The following is a 19,795-nucleotide window of genomic DNA, read 5'->3' as shown; positions in this document are numbered from 1 at the left end:
AGCTGGAAAGCGTCCAGAGGAGGGCGACTAAAATGATTAAGGGTCTGGAGAACAAGCCCTATGAGGAGCGGCTTAAAGAGCTTGGCATGTTTAGCCTGCAGAAGAGAAGGAGAGGAGACATGATAGCCATGTACAAATACGTGAGGGGAAGTCATAGGGAGGAGGGAGCAAGCTTATTTTCTGTTGCCCTGCAGACTAGGACACGGAACAATGGCTTCAAACTACAGGAAAGGAGATTCCACCTGAACATCAGGAAGAACTTCCTCACTGTGAGGGCTGTTCGGCAGTGGAACTCTCTCCCCCAGACTGTGGTGGAGGCTCCTTCTTTGGAAGCTTTTAAACAGAGGCTGGATGGCCATCTGTCGGGGGTGCTTTGAATGCGATTTCCTGCTTCTTAGCGGGGGGTTGGACTAGATGGCCCATGAGGTCTCTTCCAACTCTACTATTCTATGATTCTATGATTCTATAAGTTCTGCGCCTCCTCACAGGTGTAAACATCCTTATAATTAAACATCCTTATAATTCCACCCCCTTTTGTGTTTGGTCTATCGCTCTGAATTAAGTTATACCCCTCCATTACAACATTCCAATTTTAGGGCTCATCCCACCAGGTTTCAGCTATGCCTATTACATTGTAACTGTTTAGTTGTGCTAAGAATTCAAGTTCTTTTGGCTGGCCTATGAATAGGCATTTAATGTTAAATTGTAGGCAGAAATGTGGACTTAATTCGTTTGACACTACACAAGTCAAACTAAGCACACTTAAGTAACCCAAATCTTTACTGTTAACCATGTGATATGACTGTACAGGCAGGTAATCTAATTAGTAGGTTATTACTAGACACTTGGTATTTCTGTTAATCCTTCATTTCTTTTGCTTACTAGCAAGTGGGACTGATCTACCATTACGGAGTATGAATGATTAATTATGTTTCTTTCTTCACAGCATTCTCTCCCCCCCCCCAATATAAATATCTTTGTTCTAAAAAATTTATTTTTGTTTCTGGCATGTTTGTAGAATGAGTAGCTGGCCAGAAAATATACTTACTCTATAGGTCAGTACAACTTGTGATGATCTATCATGGGAAAACACCTGTCTTGTGTTACAGCCTGCTCAGAGCTTGTATTTTCATGCAGCAAAAAGGAGAGTTAGTGACCTCCTGGTAGGCTGCTGCATTTGATGGGTAATTTGAAATCTTTATTATGTTCTGTAAAACTGCAAAACCAGAACCAAAGCAAATATGATTACATGAAAGGATTCCGTTATATGAAAACCTCAGTGATATGAAAGTCACTTGTGCCTTGTCAGAACTAGGGGTGTGCAAAATGGCAGAAATCCGTTCTGTTTTTGTTTCAAATTTCGGGTCATCCTGCCCCCATCCCTTCCCTGCATTATGTTTTTGGGAAGATTCTTCCTGAAACCAGAACAGACTCCGGATCCCGAATTACAAATCTGAACACCCCCTCCTAATCTTCTGGAATCTTCCCAAAAACAGAACGAGGAGACCCCTGAAATTTGAAACAAAAACAACAAATTTCTGCCATTTCACACACCCCTAGTCAGAACTAATCCTGCATAGCAATAGTGTGGCCTATTAAATATTTGGAAATTGGAAGAACAGTTTTAATGAACTTTTAAGAAATCATTTTTCTGGAAAAGGGGACTAATGCATCTACTTGGGCCTTTCTAATGTTTAATTTTAAAATGCATTATTAAGTGATAGGAGATTAAATCAAACAGTTACTATTTTGCTTTATTTACTTTACAAACATATTTCAAACAAATGTTGAATGAGTTCTGATAAAAAACACTTCACATTTCCATATTTCAGAACGGCACATACCTTTTGATCACATGATGTATGACCATCTACAGAAGTGGGGACCTCGAAGGGAGGAAGTGAAGTTTTTTCTTCGACATGAAGAATCCCCAGTAGAAAGCAGTGAACAAGGTGTGTATTCTTCTCATATATTTTTGTTGTCCTAAGAACTTAAATTTATGTAATACATTTTTTGCAAGCTGAAGTAAAATATCAATATGATGACCCAACACTGTCATCCACATTCTTAACTTTGTAGGAAGGATGCCTAGAGGCACACAGAATCATTTCTGTATGACAATAGCCTCCCAGAGAGGCCACTTCTACTTCTGCTTATCCCTCTGCCAGATTCTTTGTAACCTAGTTTTGCCTGATTAGCATGTTTTTTGTTTTATCTGTTATTTACTCTTTCCCTTTTTGTGGTCCCTTCTTTGTTTTCCTACAGATTCCTAGCTTTATTCTTTTTCTCTTTACTGCTATTTTCCCATCCGCACACCCATCGGACTCATATTTAGGAGGACAGCATACCATGTTAATCTGCTTCTTTTCCCAAGCTTTACCCTAATTTTAAATATAATTGTTGAATTCAAGCTCATGGTTATCATGGCTGTGAAGGAAATCTTGGAAACGATTGGACCAAATTTTTTTACAAGACTGAACAAAAATCGCATGTTCACCTGTTTTATAGGCCTTGGATTTAAGTGCATGCTCAAAAGGGGATCATTGGCTTACTCCACTCAAAGCTAGGACAGCTATACCTGCTGTTATATACCAGTGCCTAGCCTCCATGAATCCATACTCAACAGGGGCAATACCTATGGTGTGACATAGTTTTACATGACTCTCAGGTATGGGTTGTAACCTTTCTCCCCACCCTCCACTGGACTGGCTTTCTAACAGCTGACTGAGTCTGGAGGCCAGCGAAAGAGGGCTGATGGGGGATAATTTACTCAAAGGGACAAATTCAAAAGGCATGTACCAGTAAGAGGGAGGTGCTCTTGTGACAGCTTATAAGGAGCATGATCCTGCAGCAAATTACCATCAGGAATAACATGATTTCAGGCCACATGACTGGGTCTGGGTGCCAAATCCTGAGACACTTTATCTTCTATCTGTGTCGACTTCAGTGTATGTTAATCTTTTAACCTGGTGGCTACCTGATGGACTACAATGGCCCACGATGTGGTTCATTTCCTAAATAAGACTGCATCCAAAGAGTGAGAATTCACCAACCCAACTAGGGCCTGAAGAGCATAATGTGCTGGCAGACACTTAGTAATTAGAATCATGGAGTTGGAAGAGACCACCTAGGCCATCCAGTTCAACCCCAATCTGCCAAGAAGCAGGAAAATCGCATTCAAAGTACCCCCAACTGATGGCCATCCAGCCTCTGTTTAAAAGCCTCCAAAGAAGGAGCCTCCACCACACTGCGGGGCAGAGACTTCCACTGCTGAATAGCTCTCACAGTTAGGAAGTTCTTCCTAATGTTCAGGTGGAATCTCCTTCCCTGAAGTCTGAAGCCAATTAAAGTAAGGTGTTGTGATAAAAAGTTATCCAGCCCCTTAAACTTATGTCATTAAAATTATAAAAGCAGTGCTCTTAAATGGTTATTCAGAATGATAAGAAGTTGTGGGTAATGAGTTATTGTTCAACTAATTAATCCAAGCTCTGGTGAAAACTATTTGCCTTGCAGAAACCTAAAATTTTGTCCCCTTTACAAATCTTACAATTCAGTATCACTATTTTTCTCTCTGGTCATTTGACATCCCTACGGCTCTGGACACTTTCTCTATGTTTGGAATTCCTTTTTTCCCTACATTATGCTTTTTGGTCACAATTTAATTATAGTTGTCAACATTTTGCATAACCTTACTATTAAACCTGTTTAGTCTGCACTTCTAACCTTTTGCCAGGGAGTTGGTTCATTTTGTTTTTCTCTTGCAAGTGGTTGAGAGTCTCAAATCTTTCTATAATATCTTTTACATAAACAAGGAGTCACACCTCTTTTCTTTGTAAATAATACAGTAATAGTTTCAGGCCACATGATTGTTGTTGCCACTGTTTTCTTTCAGTTTTCTGCCAGTTAATCTCTATTTACAGAGACATCCTGTAAGATTTTTTGCAATCTAAGGCTGTGCCAGGCAAAGGTGCCCTTATGCAAAAAGAATACATGTGCTGCTTTTTCAGTGGCAGATATCCTTCATACTGGCTCAATTAATAGTCTAGATCAGTGGTTCTCAACTTCTTATCCTCAGACTCTCAGAATCCTTGATAATTGACATTGTTCATTACGGTTTGTGTGAGATGAAGTCCAAAAACAGGAATAAAAACCGAAAATTGGTGATGTAGACAGTTGTTTAGAATTGGTGACTTAATTTGTGAGGTCCGTTTTGCTTATGATGTTTCTTACAATTTCAAAATCAGACTAACAACATACATAATAACCAGAATACAATACAAGAATACCAGATTTATGCATATGTAAACAACTGAAATAGGAACACTTGGATTTGCTTTTTGACAATGCTTCTTAGATATAGGTAAATTTTGTACTTTTTACTGCAAATAAAATGCAAGTTTCTTCCATTTGAATGCAACATTAAAAATGCAAAAATTATATACATGAATTGCTCATCTATCTCTTGATTGGCTTGTTCTTAAGCATGACTGTTGCCCAAATCGTTCCCTGTGCCACTTCGTCCCAAGCTCTACCTGTATGTGTTGTTGCTTTTACAAGCATGCTGTATTTGAACTTTTCTACATAGTTGTACTCTTAAGCTCTTTAAGTACTTCTTGGACTTGCATTATTTATTCAGCTCTGCATTGCATACTTTCCCTACTCCACCTTTTTTTCCTAAGGCCATTACTAGGTCAGTCAGTCTCAGCATTATTATAGAGTGAAAAGCTACAGTTACACAACCTAATAACTTGGTTTGTATATAAGATACAAAGTCTGGATTTAAGTGTCTAACATCTAATGAAACAATTGATCAGCAAGCAAGCTAAATTCCAAAGTCCATTCCTAGAGGTCTAAATTCACAGGGTTTCAGCAACAAGTCCAGGGCCAAGATCCAAAAGCATAGTACAAGGTTCAAGGCACAAAGTCACCAATGATACACGGCTGTAGCACCAATCCGGATGTTTGCTTCCAGCAGTAAACTGTTCCAAACGCCTGTCTTTTATGCTGCTCCTGACAAACCTTTACAGCTGCTGAAAACTCTTCTGAGCTAAACGATAGGACTTTTGCAGCTGGATGGCATCGACCCTGAGCTGGAGCTGGGCAGGATGAGATAACATCTGTTTTTCAACTTCTCATCAGTTTTAGTTCATTAACTTATTATGTAGAACAGTAATAACAATATCAGGAAAGTCCTTACCAGGCAAGTGCTGAACTTAGCAGTTAATAGAGACTCCCAACTAAAAGGGACAGCAGCAATGATGAAGATGGGTGTTATTTACATAACACTCCCCCCCCCCTTGCAGCAAAGTGAGGTTTTGAGAGGAAAATGGATGAAATTCCAACAGTATAGCTATCCCGACTATATCCCTATGTAGTGCAGAGGTTAATTATAGATGGTTATATCTGAGAATACTATTCATTTTTAAAATATTTTTTAATTAGGATTAAACAAGTAGAGTATAACAGCCACATTTCCTCCTGAGGGAGTTTAGAAGATAATATAGGCAACGCATACAGTGTGTGTGTATGTGTGTGTGTGTGTGTGTGTGTATGTGTGTGTGTGTGTGTGTGTGTGTGTGTGTGTGTGTATATATATATATATATATATATATACACACACACACACACACACACACACATACATACACACACACACACACACACACACACACAATTTAACAAAAAAGAGAGAAAAGATTTCATAGGTTCGTCCCCTACTTGTATCTGCCCCTTTTCCATTGATTTCCCCCTCTCCCGATCAACCCCTCCCTCCGGAAACAGTCATGCATTTTCTTTATCATCCATTCTGTTTGTTGGATCATAAAGATTGTCTGGTTCAATTTCTTATATTTTCTGTTGACCTTTACCTCGGCTATCAGTTCTTCCCATTTCCCTTCCCATTCCCCCCTAGGGTTTCCATTGGTGTATTTATTTTTCCTATCCATGATGTAATCGTGAAGCATAGTTTTGTGATTGAATTTATCCACAGTTCTACGTCCTTCTGATTACAGTTTATTTCCTCTTTCCATACTTCTAACAGGATGAAAAGGCTTTTCAGATGACATCACGTTTAGTATTTTGTTGTTCTTAACTGAGCTTTAAATACATTTAGAAAAACAGTTGACACCAGTGAAAACAGTTACACATCTACACTTCAAAATTGTTTTTACCAAGTCAAAGTATGAAAGCGTGAGGTTGATCATGTTTTGAAAATATTTTTTCTAACTTTGTGTTTTGGTATTATAAGTAACTATTTCATGGGAAACCAGTAGAGTTAAATGCATTTGTGTTATTCACAGGCCGTCAGACTCAAAATCAAAGAAATGGAATCAGTATACCTGTGGAGAAACGTGCTGAAAATGGGGTATGTTGAAATGCCAAATAACATAATTTTACAGTTATTTCAGCTTGTTTCCACTGCTAAAGATACTTTTGCAAATTCATGATCATAAATATTTTATAATGGTTATACCTAGGAAAAGCATTTTACTTAGGAAAATGGAGTAAGAAAGTTATTTTAGGAAACATGCAAAATTTTAAACTTAATTGCTAATTCAACTAGATGAGAGCCATTGTGATATTGTGGTCTTTTGCTTTTTTTTCCTTCTACCAGCATGATGTATTAAATTTTTGATGTTCCTTTTTGTGGATTTTAAACCTCAATTCTCTTGAGTTTTATTCACCTTTTGTGTGATACTGGCATCCCAGGCGGGAGCAGGGAGCACACATGTAGCCTACCTGTTTTATGGTTGTAAGATCCCAGATACCATAGAATCATAGAGTTGGAAGAGACCTCGTGGGCAATCCAGTCCAACCCCATTGTGCCAAGAAGCAGGAAAATTGCACTCAAAGCACCCCCAACAGATGGCCATCCAGTCTCTATTTAAAAGCCCCCAAAGAAGGAACCTCCACCATACCATACCTCATACCTTTTTGATGCAGCTTAAATAAACTTTTGCGATCTACCACTTGTACTTATCTGTCTGAAGCATTCCAAGAGCCAGAACCCATATTTCAGAATAGCAGTACGTTCAGTTAAACATGATGATAAAATTCAATCTTACCTGACACCTTTGCCAGTTGAAAACCAGTACGCTTCTCTGTATTTTGTTGAAACTGTGGTCTCTTGTCCTGAGTACAGAACAATTAATATGACACATTAATTCCTTTATCTCTAGTTTGACTATAGATATAGTCAAAAACTGAAACAATTTATAAAGCACATGCTGATTTTTCTTCTGAAATTCTTTGGCGTGCTCCATTGTCCTAAATATGTTTGCAATATCTCTCATGCCTCTTCTGTTTCTGAACAAATGGTCATCTGGCATTTCTCACTCCAGAGTCATTGTTATACAATATTGAGCATAACTCCGCTTGCATGGGAGATTAAAGCAGTAATTGGGTGGTTACTATGATTCTTGGTCCCTGCTTTCTTAGATATTGGAATATTGAGTATTTCTAATTTGTGAACCATGGTTTTGTTTTCCATACTTGTTGATAGAGTTTAGTTAGAATTTGAGAGGATTCTTTCTTGCCTGAAACAATTTTATTGCTACCCCATTGATTTGCATATTTATTTTCTCCAAGAGCTTTGACTGCAGCTTTCACTTCTGTTTCTAAAATTGAAGAAACACATGTTTCTTCTTCAAATGAATCTATCACCCTTTCATCTCGTTTACATAGTTCTTCTGTGTATTGTTTCAATAATTTGTTGATCATGCAGTGTATCCCAGTGCTGGTTATGTAACTTCCCTACTCTTGGTTTAAATTTTCCTTTAATTTCTTGATTTTTGTGAAAGAGGCCTTGTGTCCTGCTTTTTTTGCTACCTCCTACTTGTTTGCATTGATTGTTATAGTCATCATCACAGATATTCCAAAATCCGGCAAAAGATTGGACATCCAACATAATTCTAATCCCAAGCATTTCATATAAGGGATATTCAATCTGTAAATAGTTGTCCTTTGCTGGAAGTTGATTTAGGTCAGTGCTGCTCCAAGTGGGCATATATGGACTACTACGAGTCCATGAGCCATTGGCTGTCAGCCTGCTATGAATAATTATAATAATAATGCACAAAGAAAAAAATGGCCCATGGCACCTTGGGGGGGGGGAAAGCTGGTGGTCTCTCACAACAGCTTAAGAAGTACTGATTTCTATTACCGTTTTTAGGAGGTATGAAATGCCTTGAAGAGTGAAATTTATCATTTCCTTTCCATCTCCTCTTTCATTAGGCCTTTGCCTATGGGAGTACCATACCTCACTCCCAGATCACTTTATTGCAGATATTTGGAATAGCATTGGAAAATTAAAATGTGGGTGAAATGAAGAAATGGTACTTTGGTTACACTTCTGGGTGTTCAGAAGAGAGAGAACACAATTTTTGTGTATTTAGGCCACTTTTCACTCAGTGTTGGACATGACAATCCTTGCCATGTCCCACTGATGCGTCTTCACGTATATGTGCTTTCTCATTTCTACACCAATCTGCACTTTTTAAAAAGTGTATGAAATTATTTACATACATATTTTAACTGTTTTTTCCTCAAAATTTAAAATAAATATTAAATGCCAGAAATCACATGATGCCATTTGGAAAAGATTAATGAAAGTAACATTCTGCTGTTGAGTCATGCTACTTGTTTAGTTTCTTCTTTTGATGCTTGTCTTTTGCAACTAGTGAAATAAAGTACTGAAGCTCTTCCTGGACTGTTGCATCTTCAGGCAGCTGCAGAGAGATGCAGTGGGTTGCACAGATGTTTTTCAAAAAAACAACAACTGTCGTTTGATGTAAGACAACATGCCAACAGCATAAGTACCCTCGAATGTGCTTTCTCTGTGTAGGCATCTCTATATTTCACAAACAACCTACCTATGTTTCTTACCCACTATCCTGAAGCAGTGCAGTCCAGGAAAAGCATTTCTGCTTGGTTCTGCTGTTTGCCTGTACCAACACTTGAGAGATTCCAGGAATTGAACCTTTGGCCCTATGCATACAAAACATGTTCCACGCTGCCCTTCCCTGTTCTGATTACAACAGTCTGCCTGAAACCTATCATTCTGATGGAAATGTTATAAACTGACAAAGTGTTTGTTTAAAAACCACATCAAGATGTGAGGAAAACAGTTTCTATATTTAGTCAGTTGAAATTAAGAGTGCATGTCTGCCTTCACCGTTTGACAACAAAGAAGAAGTGGGTGCTTTTGTTTTAATTTACTGTTTTTGACAGTGTGGTAGTATGGAACCGGACCCACTATCATGATACCATGCCCTTGCACAGTAGATTTGGAGATAGGCTTATTTGAGTCAAGAGGGAGGAAAGAAAGGGCAGAAAAAATGAAGGGAGGGCTATCTTTAAAACTAACTGGCTTTTATTTTTCCATGAGGTGTAGTGAATATCGATCAATTTTTTTGACTGTATTTGTCTTTACTGTTTTTAAAACCCTTTATAAGGAGGAGCAAATCAGACTTCAAAGAATAAATGAAAACATAACATATATAGCTCATTCATAAAACATGTATGTGCAGTGAATGATTGAACCTGGTGTGGGTGCTGTGTGATAAAGTGGGAGACATGGGTCAGAGACAGCAATGCCGAACCATTCAATAAAGGTAAAGGTAAGGTTTTCCCCTGACATTAAGCCTAGTCGTGTCTGACTCTGGGAGTTGGTGCTCATCTCCATTTCTAAGCCAAAGAGTCTGCATTGTCTGTAGATACCTCCAGGGTCATGTGGCTGGCATTACTGCATGGAGCGGCATTACCTTCCCGTCAGAGCGGTACTTATTTATCTATTCACATTTGCATGTTTTCGAACTGCTAGATTGGCAGAATCCTGGCCTAACAGCAGGAGCTCACCCCGCTCCCCGGATTCGAACCACTTACTTTTATGTCAGCAAATTCAGCAGCTCAGAGGTTTAATCTGCTGCGCCACCAGGGGCTCCATAAACCATTCCCTACAACTCCCTATTTCTTTCACATAATATCATCCGATATAGCACTTGTTGTTGTGTGTCTTTGTTGTTTCCAATTTAAGACAACTTTAGGGCGAACTTATCATGGGATTTCATTGACAAGATTTGTTCAGAAGGGGCTTGCCTTTGTTTTTCTCTGAGGCTGAGATTGTGGGTTGCCCAAGGTCAACCAATGGGTTTCCATGGTAGAGTGAGGATCCAAACCTTGGTCTCCAAAGTTGTAGTTAGCGCTTTAACCACTGCTATATCACATGACACATGACAATACTGGGGACAATGTTATCTGTCAGACAGTAGGACAGTTGCAGGACAATGATTGATCTAGAGGTCTTTCACTTGTATAAGTCTTGAGTTTTGTCCAAAATAAAAAACAACTTTTGGCAAGGGATATAATAATCAGTGTTTATTTATATGAATACTAATTTTCTATATCATGAGTTCATGTAATACAAACAATTATATTTTATTTCACCTATGATAAATATTACGTCAATATGCATTGTTGCATAAAAATAAGGTACAGTTGTCAGTGCATTTATTTATTTATTTATTTAATTTATATACCGCTCTTCTCCCCCAGGGGGACCCAGAGCGGTCTATTCCTCAGAAGATATGTGTAGAATTGAGCTTTGCTTTCCATGGCTGAAAGTTGCAGTGTGGGTTACTGCTGTATTGACATGCATAGAATTTAACTGCTTTATTTGCTTGGTGAGAAAATGTTAACACTGATAAAATGAACATCTTATATTGCCTCACTTTGGAATTTGAACTCTGAACACAAAAAGGTTCCTAACTCCAAGACCACAATATACATTTGAAGTAAAATGTTTTGAACCTCTGTATTAAACCTCAAAGTGCTATACATGATATGATAGTATAATGCCTTTATTTCACGTGAAAATCTTTATGGATGCACCTAAATCTAAATCTTTTAAATATATTAAGCCTTTGACATGAATCCAAAATTGAGTATATTGGGAACAGCAGCAGCAAAAATCCATAGCATTCTTGTTTGAATTTAATTATAAGATTGATAACTTTCTTATGGCTCTTTAGGGATACTGTTAAATTATAGATATTTGATGAGGTATTTTATTTGAGATTTGGCAAAGGAAGAAAATCAGTATTGTCTTTTAGAAAGTGAAGAACCTATTACAAAAGTGGCAGTAGTGCCTTAGAAGCTGGAGTAATTCTAATGATTTAAATATTGAAAAAATCAGTGTCTTCAGGAGGAGGAATAATCAAAAGCTTAGCTCCAAAGAGATTGAGATAATGAGAACATGGGTGGTCCACAAAACTGTCAGGAAAGGCAATCAAAGGAAATAAAATGAAGAAGCGATGTGAAGTAAGGTTTACTTCTGGATAAAGATATGTGTGATTGTACTCTAATAACATCTTTATGTGTGGTGGTACTGGTAAAACACAGTTACAGACAACTAACCTGTCCTTTTAAATATTTGTTTATGACTTAAAATCAAGCTTCTATTTGTGAAAAGGACATACGAACAGGGCTCAAGTTGAATGTCAGCTTTGTGCATATTTGTTATGAAAATCCAGAGTTTTGTGAATGGAATATCACCAATGAAGAAGTGAATGTATGTATAGAAAAAGAAAAAGAAAGGAAAGGAGAAAGAAGAGAGAGAAGAAAGAAAAAGGAGGGGAAGGAAGAGAAAGGAAAGGGTGGAAAATATGTGGGGAAGGAAAGATAAAGAATGGATGAAAACGAAGGGCAGCACTACCTCTGATACCCGGGCAACACTGGCTAGATACGCTAGTGTAATTGTAAAGGTTCTAAACAAAATGTGTTTGTACTCCTAGATCAGTGGTTCTCAACCTGGGGTCCCCAGATGTTTTTGGCCTACAGCAACCAGAAATCCCAGCCAGTTTACCAGCTGTTAGGATTTCTGGGTGTTGAAGGCCAAAAACATCTGGGGACCACAGGTTGAGAACCACTGTCCTAAATAGAAATAACAGTGACAGCATGGCTGAGGGGGTGTAACATACTGAGCTGCTGGATTGGGGTGACACAGTCCAAAACCACACCTATTTTTTAAAATTGATAGTGATTGTGAATTGATTCCCTTCTGTTAGCATTATCTGTGTTTTTATGAGGGCCGGGCTTAGCACAGCAGGCTAAACCACTGTGCTGCAGAAAGATTCTGCTTCTTGCCAGGGGGTTGGACTGGATGGCCCATGAGGTCTCTTCCAACTCTATTATTCTATGATTCTATGAAATGTCAGCAATTCGAACCTGGGTTGGTGTTGAGCACCCCTCATTAGCCCCAGCTCACCTGCTCGCCTAGCAGAGTTGAAAGCAGAAATGCGAGTAGATAAAATAGTACCGCTTTGAGTGGGGAGGTTATAAAGGTACCTTTAAGGACACTGATTGAAAGGAAGCTCCTTGGCATGGAAGATGGAGCAACAGCACCCCACAGTGGCTGGAGTCCAGCACAGCCTCCAAATATGCTGGAAATAAGATGGGGAAAAACTGCCTTTACCTCTTCTGTGTTGTCTGTCCTTGTTAATTTTATTGTAAAATCAGCATTGAATGTTTGCTTATATGTGTTTGTAAAGCTGCTCTGAGTCCCCTTCGGGGTGAGAAGGGGGGTATAAACACTGTAAATAAATAATAAATAAATACATTAATGAGGAATAAAATGTGAGGGCACACCATTTATACCTTGAAAGCTATTTGGTGACCTTTGTGGCCAGAAGCTCCTTTTAACCACAATGACTGATAAGATGATCTGGTTGGGGATAGAAGGAAGAGTATTAAGTATGTGGGTTTTTTGATAGTGTACTATACGATTTACAAAACTACCCTCCCAAGTAAGATTAACCTTATTCCGTCTTTGTCCATTAAAAAGAATAAATGTAAAGACCTTTTTGTTCATTCACACTTTAAAATAATGTATGAGGTCTGTTTTTCTTTACTTCAAAAAACTTCTCTTTAATTTTAGGGCTGTTGAGTTTTGTTCTTTGCAATACTTCTTTTATGTGTGTTTTTTAAAAAATATATATTTATTATTAGAGAACTTTTCTGAATTTTTATGGGGCTGAATGGTCATAATGTAAATAATAAATGAGCACTTTATGCTCTTATTTTTATATTCTTCAAATCAACATTAGCCACTTTCTTTTTAAAAATGCATTAGCATTTAAAACACAAATTCACACTTTATTATCCTTTTATAATGTCAAAGAAAAATGCATTTTCAAATGAAAAGATATTGTATATAGCCGCTTTAAGTTCGCTTTGAGGAGATAAAGCAGGATATAATAATAATAATAATAATAATAATAATAATAATAATAATAATAATAGACAAACCAAATATGTTCCAACTAATTCTATCCACCTTTCATTGTTAATACTAAAGCAGCTACATCCCTCGTATTTTCCAGCCCCAGGACTGCTTCCAAGCACATCTAGATAATGTCTATATTTAGCTCAATTTTGCTAGCTTATCATTAGACACTCAGTGCCTTGCTTTAATTTATTTTTGAAAGGTACAAAGAAGCATTTGCTATGAGTCATTCCTGGGTGTTATAAAATAAACCAGAGCCTTTTAATTTGTTTTTCTCCTTAGTTGTTTAAAAGTAATTATTCTGAAAAGATGAACAAGTGAATTTTCCTTTTTCTTTTTGAAGATGAATTTATTAAAGCTGATTGATGTTTTTTTCCTCACTGTATTTCAGGATTATGTACCCCCTTGGTTTTATTGTTACTGCTTGTGTGATACATTACTAATCTGTTTTGCCCGGTGTTCCAAAAGCAGCTCTTGTGAAATTCTGTGTATGTTGGGTTTATCTTGTCAGTCTACTTTTTCTGATAGGATAGTGAATTTCAGTGCATGACAGTCAACATGGCATCCTGTTAATTCTAAAGTGCAGCACTACTAAAGAGTAAAAAGGAAAAGCAATAATTCCCTCCCAACGTGTTTTGACATGGTAGTTTAGTACAACTTGTTAATATTACAAAACAAGAAATTTAAAACTTTACATTCTGCATTGAGTACAGTGTGTGTATTTTAATGTAAATCCATAATTAGCTGCCAAAGGAGAGCTTGCTCTGTTTTTTCCCCTCATTGAATATGAAAAGTGCAATGCATCAAGCTGATTAGATCTGACAGCTGGCTTGATCTTGTCATGATTAGGTCTTTTACTGCTGGCAAAATCCACTAGCCCTTTCTGTTCAGTGACTGCTGATGAATGCAGAGAGACAGCTTTCCATATTGATAAATGATGGGGGAGGATGGGGGGTCCTGTGTGTGTTAGGGAAAAATATGCAAAACTTACCTGACATTGATTGATTATTCACATATTAAGAATTAGGGATCACCTCATTTAAGGTTTAAGGGGTGGGGGACTATTTGCCTTTTTAGTTTATAGACAACAATCCATACTGTGGTAATTTGGAAACCTGGGGGGAAATGGAGTTGAAGCATGTTGGAGCAATGCAGGAGTTTACAGATGATGGGCAGTGCCACAGAATAAAAGTATGGTCTTTTGCCATTACGTGGGAAAGTTGGCAGCAGGTAATTATTCCTTTAAAGATTTTTTTATCTTGCTTGGTATGTTATTTTTGCAGTCATTGTGTTATTGAATTTACAAGTTCTTCACAATTTACACTGAGAATATATAGTGAAAAACATGAGTTAGAACATACCAGTTTGCACAGTGTGGTTATTGTTATAGCTTTCCCCTATCTTAGCTGAATTGTTTTAAAAAAAGCTGTGCCAGGGATGGTTGGGCAACAAAAATTGCATGGGGTTTCATGGCATCATCATCAAGCTTAGACTTTTTTCATTGTCTTTAATTTTGGCATTGTATCATCTTCATAAACATAGTCTTAACTACTATGGTAGGAAAACATGATAAAGTAATCACAGTGTTATTTAAGAATCTTATACTGAGTCTTAAACATATCAAAATAAGGTGTTTTTCTCTTACTGTCTAGAAAAATCCAGTTTCAAAGATCAAAGTATGCTTCATGAAACATTTCTATAACTGTTTTTGTGTAAAGAACTGTGGTAAGCAAGTCAGAACATTCACACCTTTCGATCTGCAGTGCTTCTTAAATTTAATAAATGGAAAATGAAAACTACATTTTTTATTTACCTTGTTATCAATTCTCTGTACTTTTGTATGTAACAGTTTCATAAAAAGCATGTGCTCAATAGGTAGCATTCGTTTTCAGCTGCTTTAGAACAATAGTATTGTTTTTGTTCTTTCACCTGTTGAAATTGATTTCCACTGCTCCAGTTTTCCTGTGGAGTAGAGATATCAATGATATAAAATGCTTTGCACTTTTGAAACTTTTATTCTGATGTCTACTTATTGATTTTTTAAAAAAATCATTATTTCTGATAATACCCTTACAATTGAAGCTAGCCCTTTCATAGCTGCACTGAAGGAAAAATTGTAATGATAGGGAATGCCAGGTGTCTGAAAACATAGTAGCTCTGAGGCTTTGCTATTTAGGAGACATCAGCATGTGTTATGTGAGGCTAATTAGATTTGTATTTTAAAGAGCTGGTAGAACTCATATGCATATAATAGTCAACATGAATTCGGTTAGATATTGACTGGGTATGCATATAAAGAGCCAGAGTAGTGCAGTGGTTTGAGTGTAGGACTAGAGCTTTGAAAACCAGGGTTCAAATCTCTACTTGTTGGGTGACCATGCACAATTCACTCTCTAGCTTTAGAGGAAGGCACTTTGAAGAAATCTTGTCAATAAAATCCCTCCATAAGGAAGAAATGACTTGAAGGCATGCACAATAATACCCAACATATTTACAAAATCTGACATAAAAGAGATAAGATTGTTCTTCTGAATAGTAATGTGTCCTAGGTAGCTACTCTAAATTAAGATACGATTTTAATTATGTCTTTCTCCATAAAATAGAAAATATTTGTGAAATTGTTAGCAATACATTTATTGTTTTGATTTCAAAAGTTGTACAGTACTTGGTTTATTTGGATTTGATTTATTCCATTATGTTAAAATAGAGATTGTTGATGTGACATTTGTTGTTGATTTTCCAAATGGATTCTGCTACTGGCATTTTCTGACCTAATTAAGAAAAAGCAAGACAGAGCCATGGATAAAACCATTAAACTAGCAATAATGTCATGCTCACTGAGACCACACAGTGTTCTTGAATCAAAAGAACTAGTTGTACCTTCTGTAAGATTTCGATTTGGATAAATGTCATATAGTAGCACAGCCTATTTGCTGTTGGAGTCAGGATTTGGAAAAATGCTCAAGACAAATTACAGGTTTATACCATAAAGTATAAGTCTTACCTTTAATTATGTGAGTTTTATATGTTTAAGTTTGAAGCCCAGGCTTATTCTGTGCCTGGGTTAGTCTGATTTGAGTGCTAGTATCCATCAAGAAGTGGAGAATCTCCATTTCAAAACAAATCTGGTTGCAATTTTTAGGGCCTGTACAGTATGTGCTGTAGATATCTAAGAAATGTTGTTTTGTGGTGGAGCATTTCTACAAGAATTTTTTACATATTAATTAAAGATTTAGGTGAAGGTCACAACTGGGAGCCTAACTGTATCTTTGCAGTGATGGAATAGCATGGTAGTTCTGAATGAAATATTTGGTCTGAACTTGTCTGATTTATTTATTTATTTCAATTATTTATACCCCGCCCTTCTCACCCGAGGGTTCTCAGGGTGGCGTACAAGTGGCAATTAATGCCGTTACACCGTTATACAATGAACTAAAACAGTTAAAACAGTCATAAAATACAATATACAAAGTTTAAAACAATGCAAAGTGCTTCTGCCATTCATCCACCAGACGTTATACAAGAGCCTTAATTCAGACCGCATCGAAGCCAACACATACTTATTCTTCAAACGTTTTTCAATGACTGCTCAACAATCAAACATGCAGGAGTGAGATTTTGAAGTTTCTCTTATATTTGCTTGGCTACACCACGAGATCTAGAAATCTCTTTTTTTAAAATACCTAAACCCTAGACACCATTCCTTCACTTCCTGACCTCTGTTTCCATTCTTTGTTCTAAAAGTGTCAATAACCCAAAAGTTGTGATGCTAGCGTTGGTTGCAGAAATGCCTTCTTGGGTGGATTGTTTTCTTGCCCCCATCCCAGATGATGGTGGCACATATAGTAAAAGTTTTCAGTTCTCAGATGTTAGAATAAGCAAGAGTCAGGACCCAAACATTGACATTTTTTACATACATGTAACCAGGAAATAGTTTGAAGGCACTTTAAAAAACAAAACAAAGCAGTGGCTCCTCTTTTCCAAGCCCTGTTCCTGAATTGATATTCAATGAATGGTGATAGCTACCTGACTTAATTTGTCTTCCGAACTCTTCCTACAAATCCAGATATAGACAACGTTGCTGGTGCATAAATGTACATCTGATTGTGTAGATTGCCTGCATTTCTTAATGTGATTGCAGTGTCGATGGTCTGAATCTGAAATTTATTGCTCTGTTGCCACATGTTTGGTTGATGAGATATTTTTCCTCAGAATGGGTGTGCTCTCTCATGGGGTACATCAAAAACAGTAGATGGAAAAACACCACTTTCACACTTTTTATAAAGAATGAAGAATTAATCTAACAACTATTCATGACATTAAAAGATTCAATTAGGCCTTAGTGGTTGTTTTAATGAAAAAATCTGAGTTCTACAGAAGCTTGTTGTTGACTCAATAGTCTTATGTTGCAAGTTCAATACATTTGTCCTGTGTATTACAGAATTTGACACACAAAGGTGTTACCTAGTAGGAGGATAAGTAGTAGTATTTAGTTTCATTTATCATTTATTTTTGTAGAATTTGTACCCCTTTTCTATCCAAGGTTGAGATTCAAGGCAGTTTTTGAAAGATACAATTAGAATGATCAATTTACAAAAGTTAAATCGCACTAAAAAGCAAGGTTTCATTGGCTGCATTCTGAACATATATGGATTTCTTCAGAACGTTGCCCAGACAAAAGAAAGTGTTAGATATAAGTATTAAATGCCTATTTGGTGAAGAGTTTGTATTCATAGAATGCTACCAGAACCAAATTCAAGTGCTTACTGTTTTTAGTGTTCTCTTGTGTAGCCAGTTCCCCACAATTCATATAAATAAATGTAGTAGTCAGCAGAATGTTAAGCTTGGAGTGAATCTGTGGAATCTGTGGGAGTAAATATTTTGCAGAAAGCTCTTTGTTTGTTTTGAGTGTACATTTAAAAGAGGGGTGCATTTTTTCCTGGTTGTGGCAACTGTGGAGGGATGTTTTATTTCTTACTGGCTAAGGTTTGTTGTGAAAGGTGAGTGATGTCATTTGGAGGATTACTAATTACTATGACTAGACTTAAGGTGGTTGATAAAACTCTTGGACACTGAAAATGTTTAGGGACATCTGCTACTGTTCTAGTTGAGAACAGCCTTCTCTACAGAGCTTCGTTTGGAACAACAAACTTTTCTGACATTTGTCATTAATTTTATCTTAATTTTAAGAGTGAATTACAATGAATGAGATTAAAAGCTTGGACCAAGTGATTAGCTAGACCTGTCAAGAAAGAAGAGCTTTCTATTGCAGAGTGCTTTTATTACATTATCTCATGTTTAAAGTCTGGGATGCTCTGCTTTGAAGATCTGACACATTGGTTCTGAACTTGAAAACCAGAACTGAGACTGAAGAAGGATCTTATTTTTTGAAACCATTCTTTTGCCATGTGGACGAAAAGGAGGCAAACACGATTAAAGCTACAGGTTAGCTACTCCCTTTCCCAGTTCTAAATATTAACTGAAAAAAGAACTTCATAGTAAATATGTGTTTCCGTAGTGAATAATCTTAAGGAAGGGAATGTTTGTACCTCACAAGATTTTGTCATAGTTTGTTGCTTTGAACTCTTTCAGAAAGTGATGTTTTTTGATGTTTTTTGGAGAGTTGTTGAAGTTTTAGTGACTCAGTTTTAGTCACATTAGTATTGTGGAATATTTTATAGTGTAAATTCATATATAGATATTAGGAAACGTATTGAATATTTAAACTGTTTTCTTATTGTACGTATATGTTTATATTGGGGTTGGTTTATATTTCTCAATTGTACAAGTGTGGAACACCAAATCTTAACCTATCTCAGGTAGCAGTCTATTTAACAAGAGTGTTGCTTTCTTTTAAAGCCCAGTTATCCGAAGTTATACAGCTAATATATGTTCAGAGGAAATTGATTGTTTCAGAATTAACCTTACTTCTCCTTCTTCTGAAGTTAATGAAATTGAACATACATCTTTTTGGTTATATGTTGCTTGCTGTCCCCTCCTCTTCTTTTTCCTATTTCTTAGCACTTTCAAGTCATTTCCAACTTATTTCACCACTAAGGAGAAGCTATTGTGTATTTTTTGGCAAGGTTTGTTCAAAGGGATTTTGCCTTTGTCTTTCTCTGAGGATGAGAGTATATGATTTGCCTACGGTTGCCTAGTGGCTTTCTACTGTTGAAGGGGAATTTGAACTCTCTGTGAATAATTGTGGATCTAATGTAATTAATATTTTACAGCTAGATTTGATGCACTGTATAATTAAATAGAATATTGTGATCTACTATTATCCTGCCAAATGAAGTACTTTGGTAGAGATTTGAGACTGGCTTAGTGCATCATGTAATTTTTGAGAACAGAATGATGCTTATTTTAAATTCATTTTTGTTTTTGTTTTAAGTATATTCAGTGTGGATGCCTGTTCTTTAGTATTTTTATGGGATTCTATCAGTGGTTCCCATTCTGACTATTAAGTGGGCAAGCATACTGAGGACTCAGTTGGCACGCACATAGCACCAGAGT

The 19,795-nt window shown here is 36.9% G+C and overlaps 1 protein-coding gene across 5 annotated transcripts in view; it reads left to right on the top strand.

Annotated features, from left to right (window-relative positions):
* The window catches only part of ppp1r13b (protein phosphatase 1 regulatory subunit 13B), a 76,028-nt gene that overhangs the window by 25,606 nt on the left and 30,627 nt on the right, over positions 1-19,795 (top strand). For all 5 annotated transcript variants that reach the window (XM_062968530.1, XM_062968529.1, XM_062968528.1 and 2 more), the window contains exons 3-4: positions 1,833-1,952; positions 6,300-6,364. In XM_062968530.1, the coding sequence (XP_062824600.1) occupies positions 1,833-1,952; positions 6,300-6,364 (185 nt within the window). The remainder of the gene's footprint in view (positions 1-1,832; positions 1,953-6,299; positions 6,365-19,795) is intronic.

This window comes from Anolis carolinensis, chromosome 1 (genome assembly GCF_035594765.1).
Source record: "Anolis carolinensis isolate JA03-04 chromosome 1, rAnoCar3.1.pri, whole genome shotgun sequence".
Taxonomy (NCBI): domain Eukaryota; kingdom Metazoa; phylum Chordata; class Lepidosauria; order Squamata; family Dactyloidae; genus Anolis; species Anolis carolinensis.
Note: the sequence above shows the minus strand (reverse complement) of the source record. Positions and strands in the feature narration are given on the sequence as shown.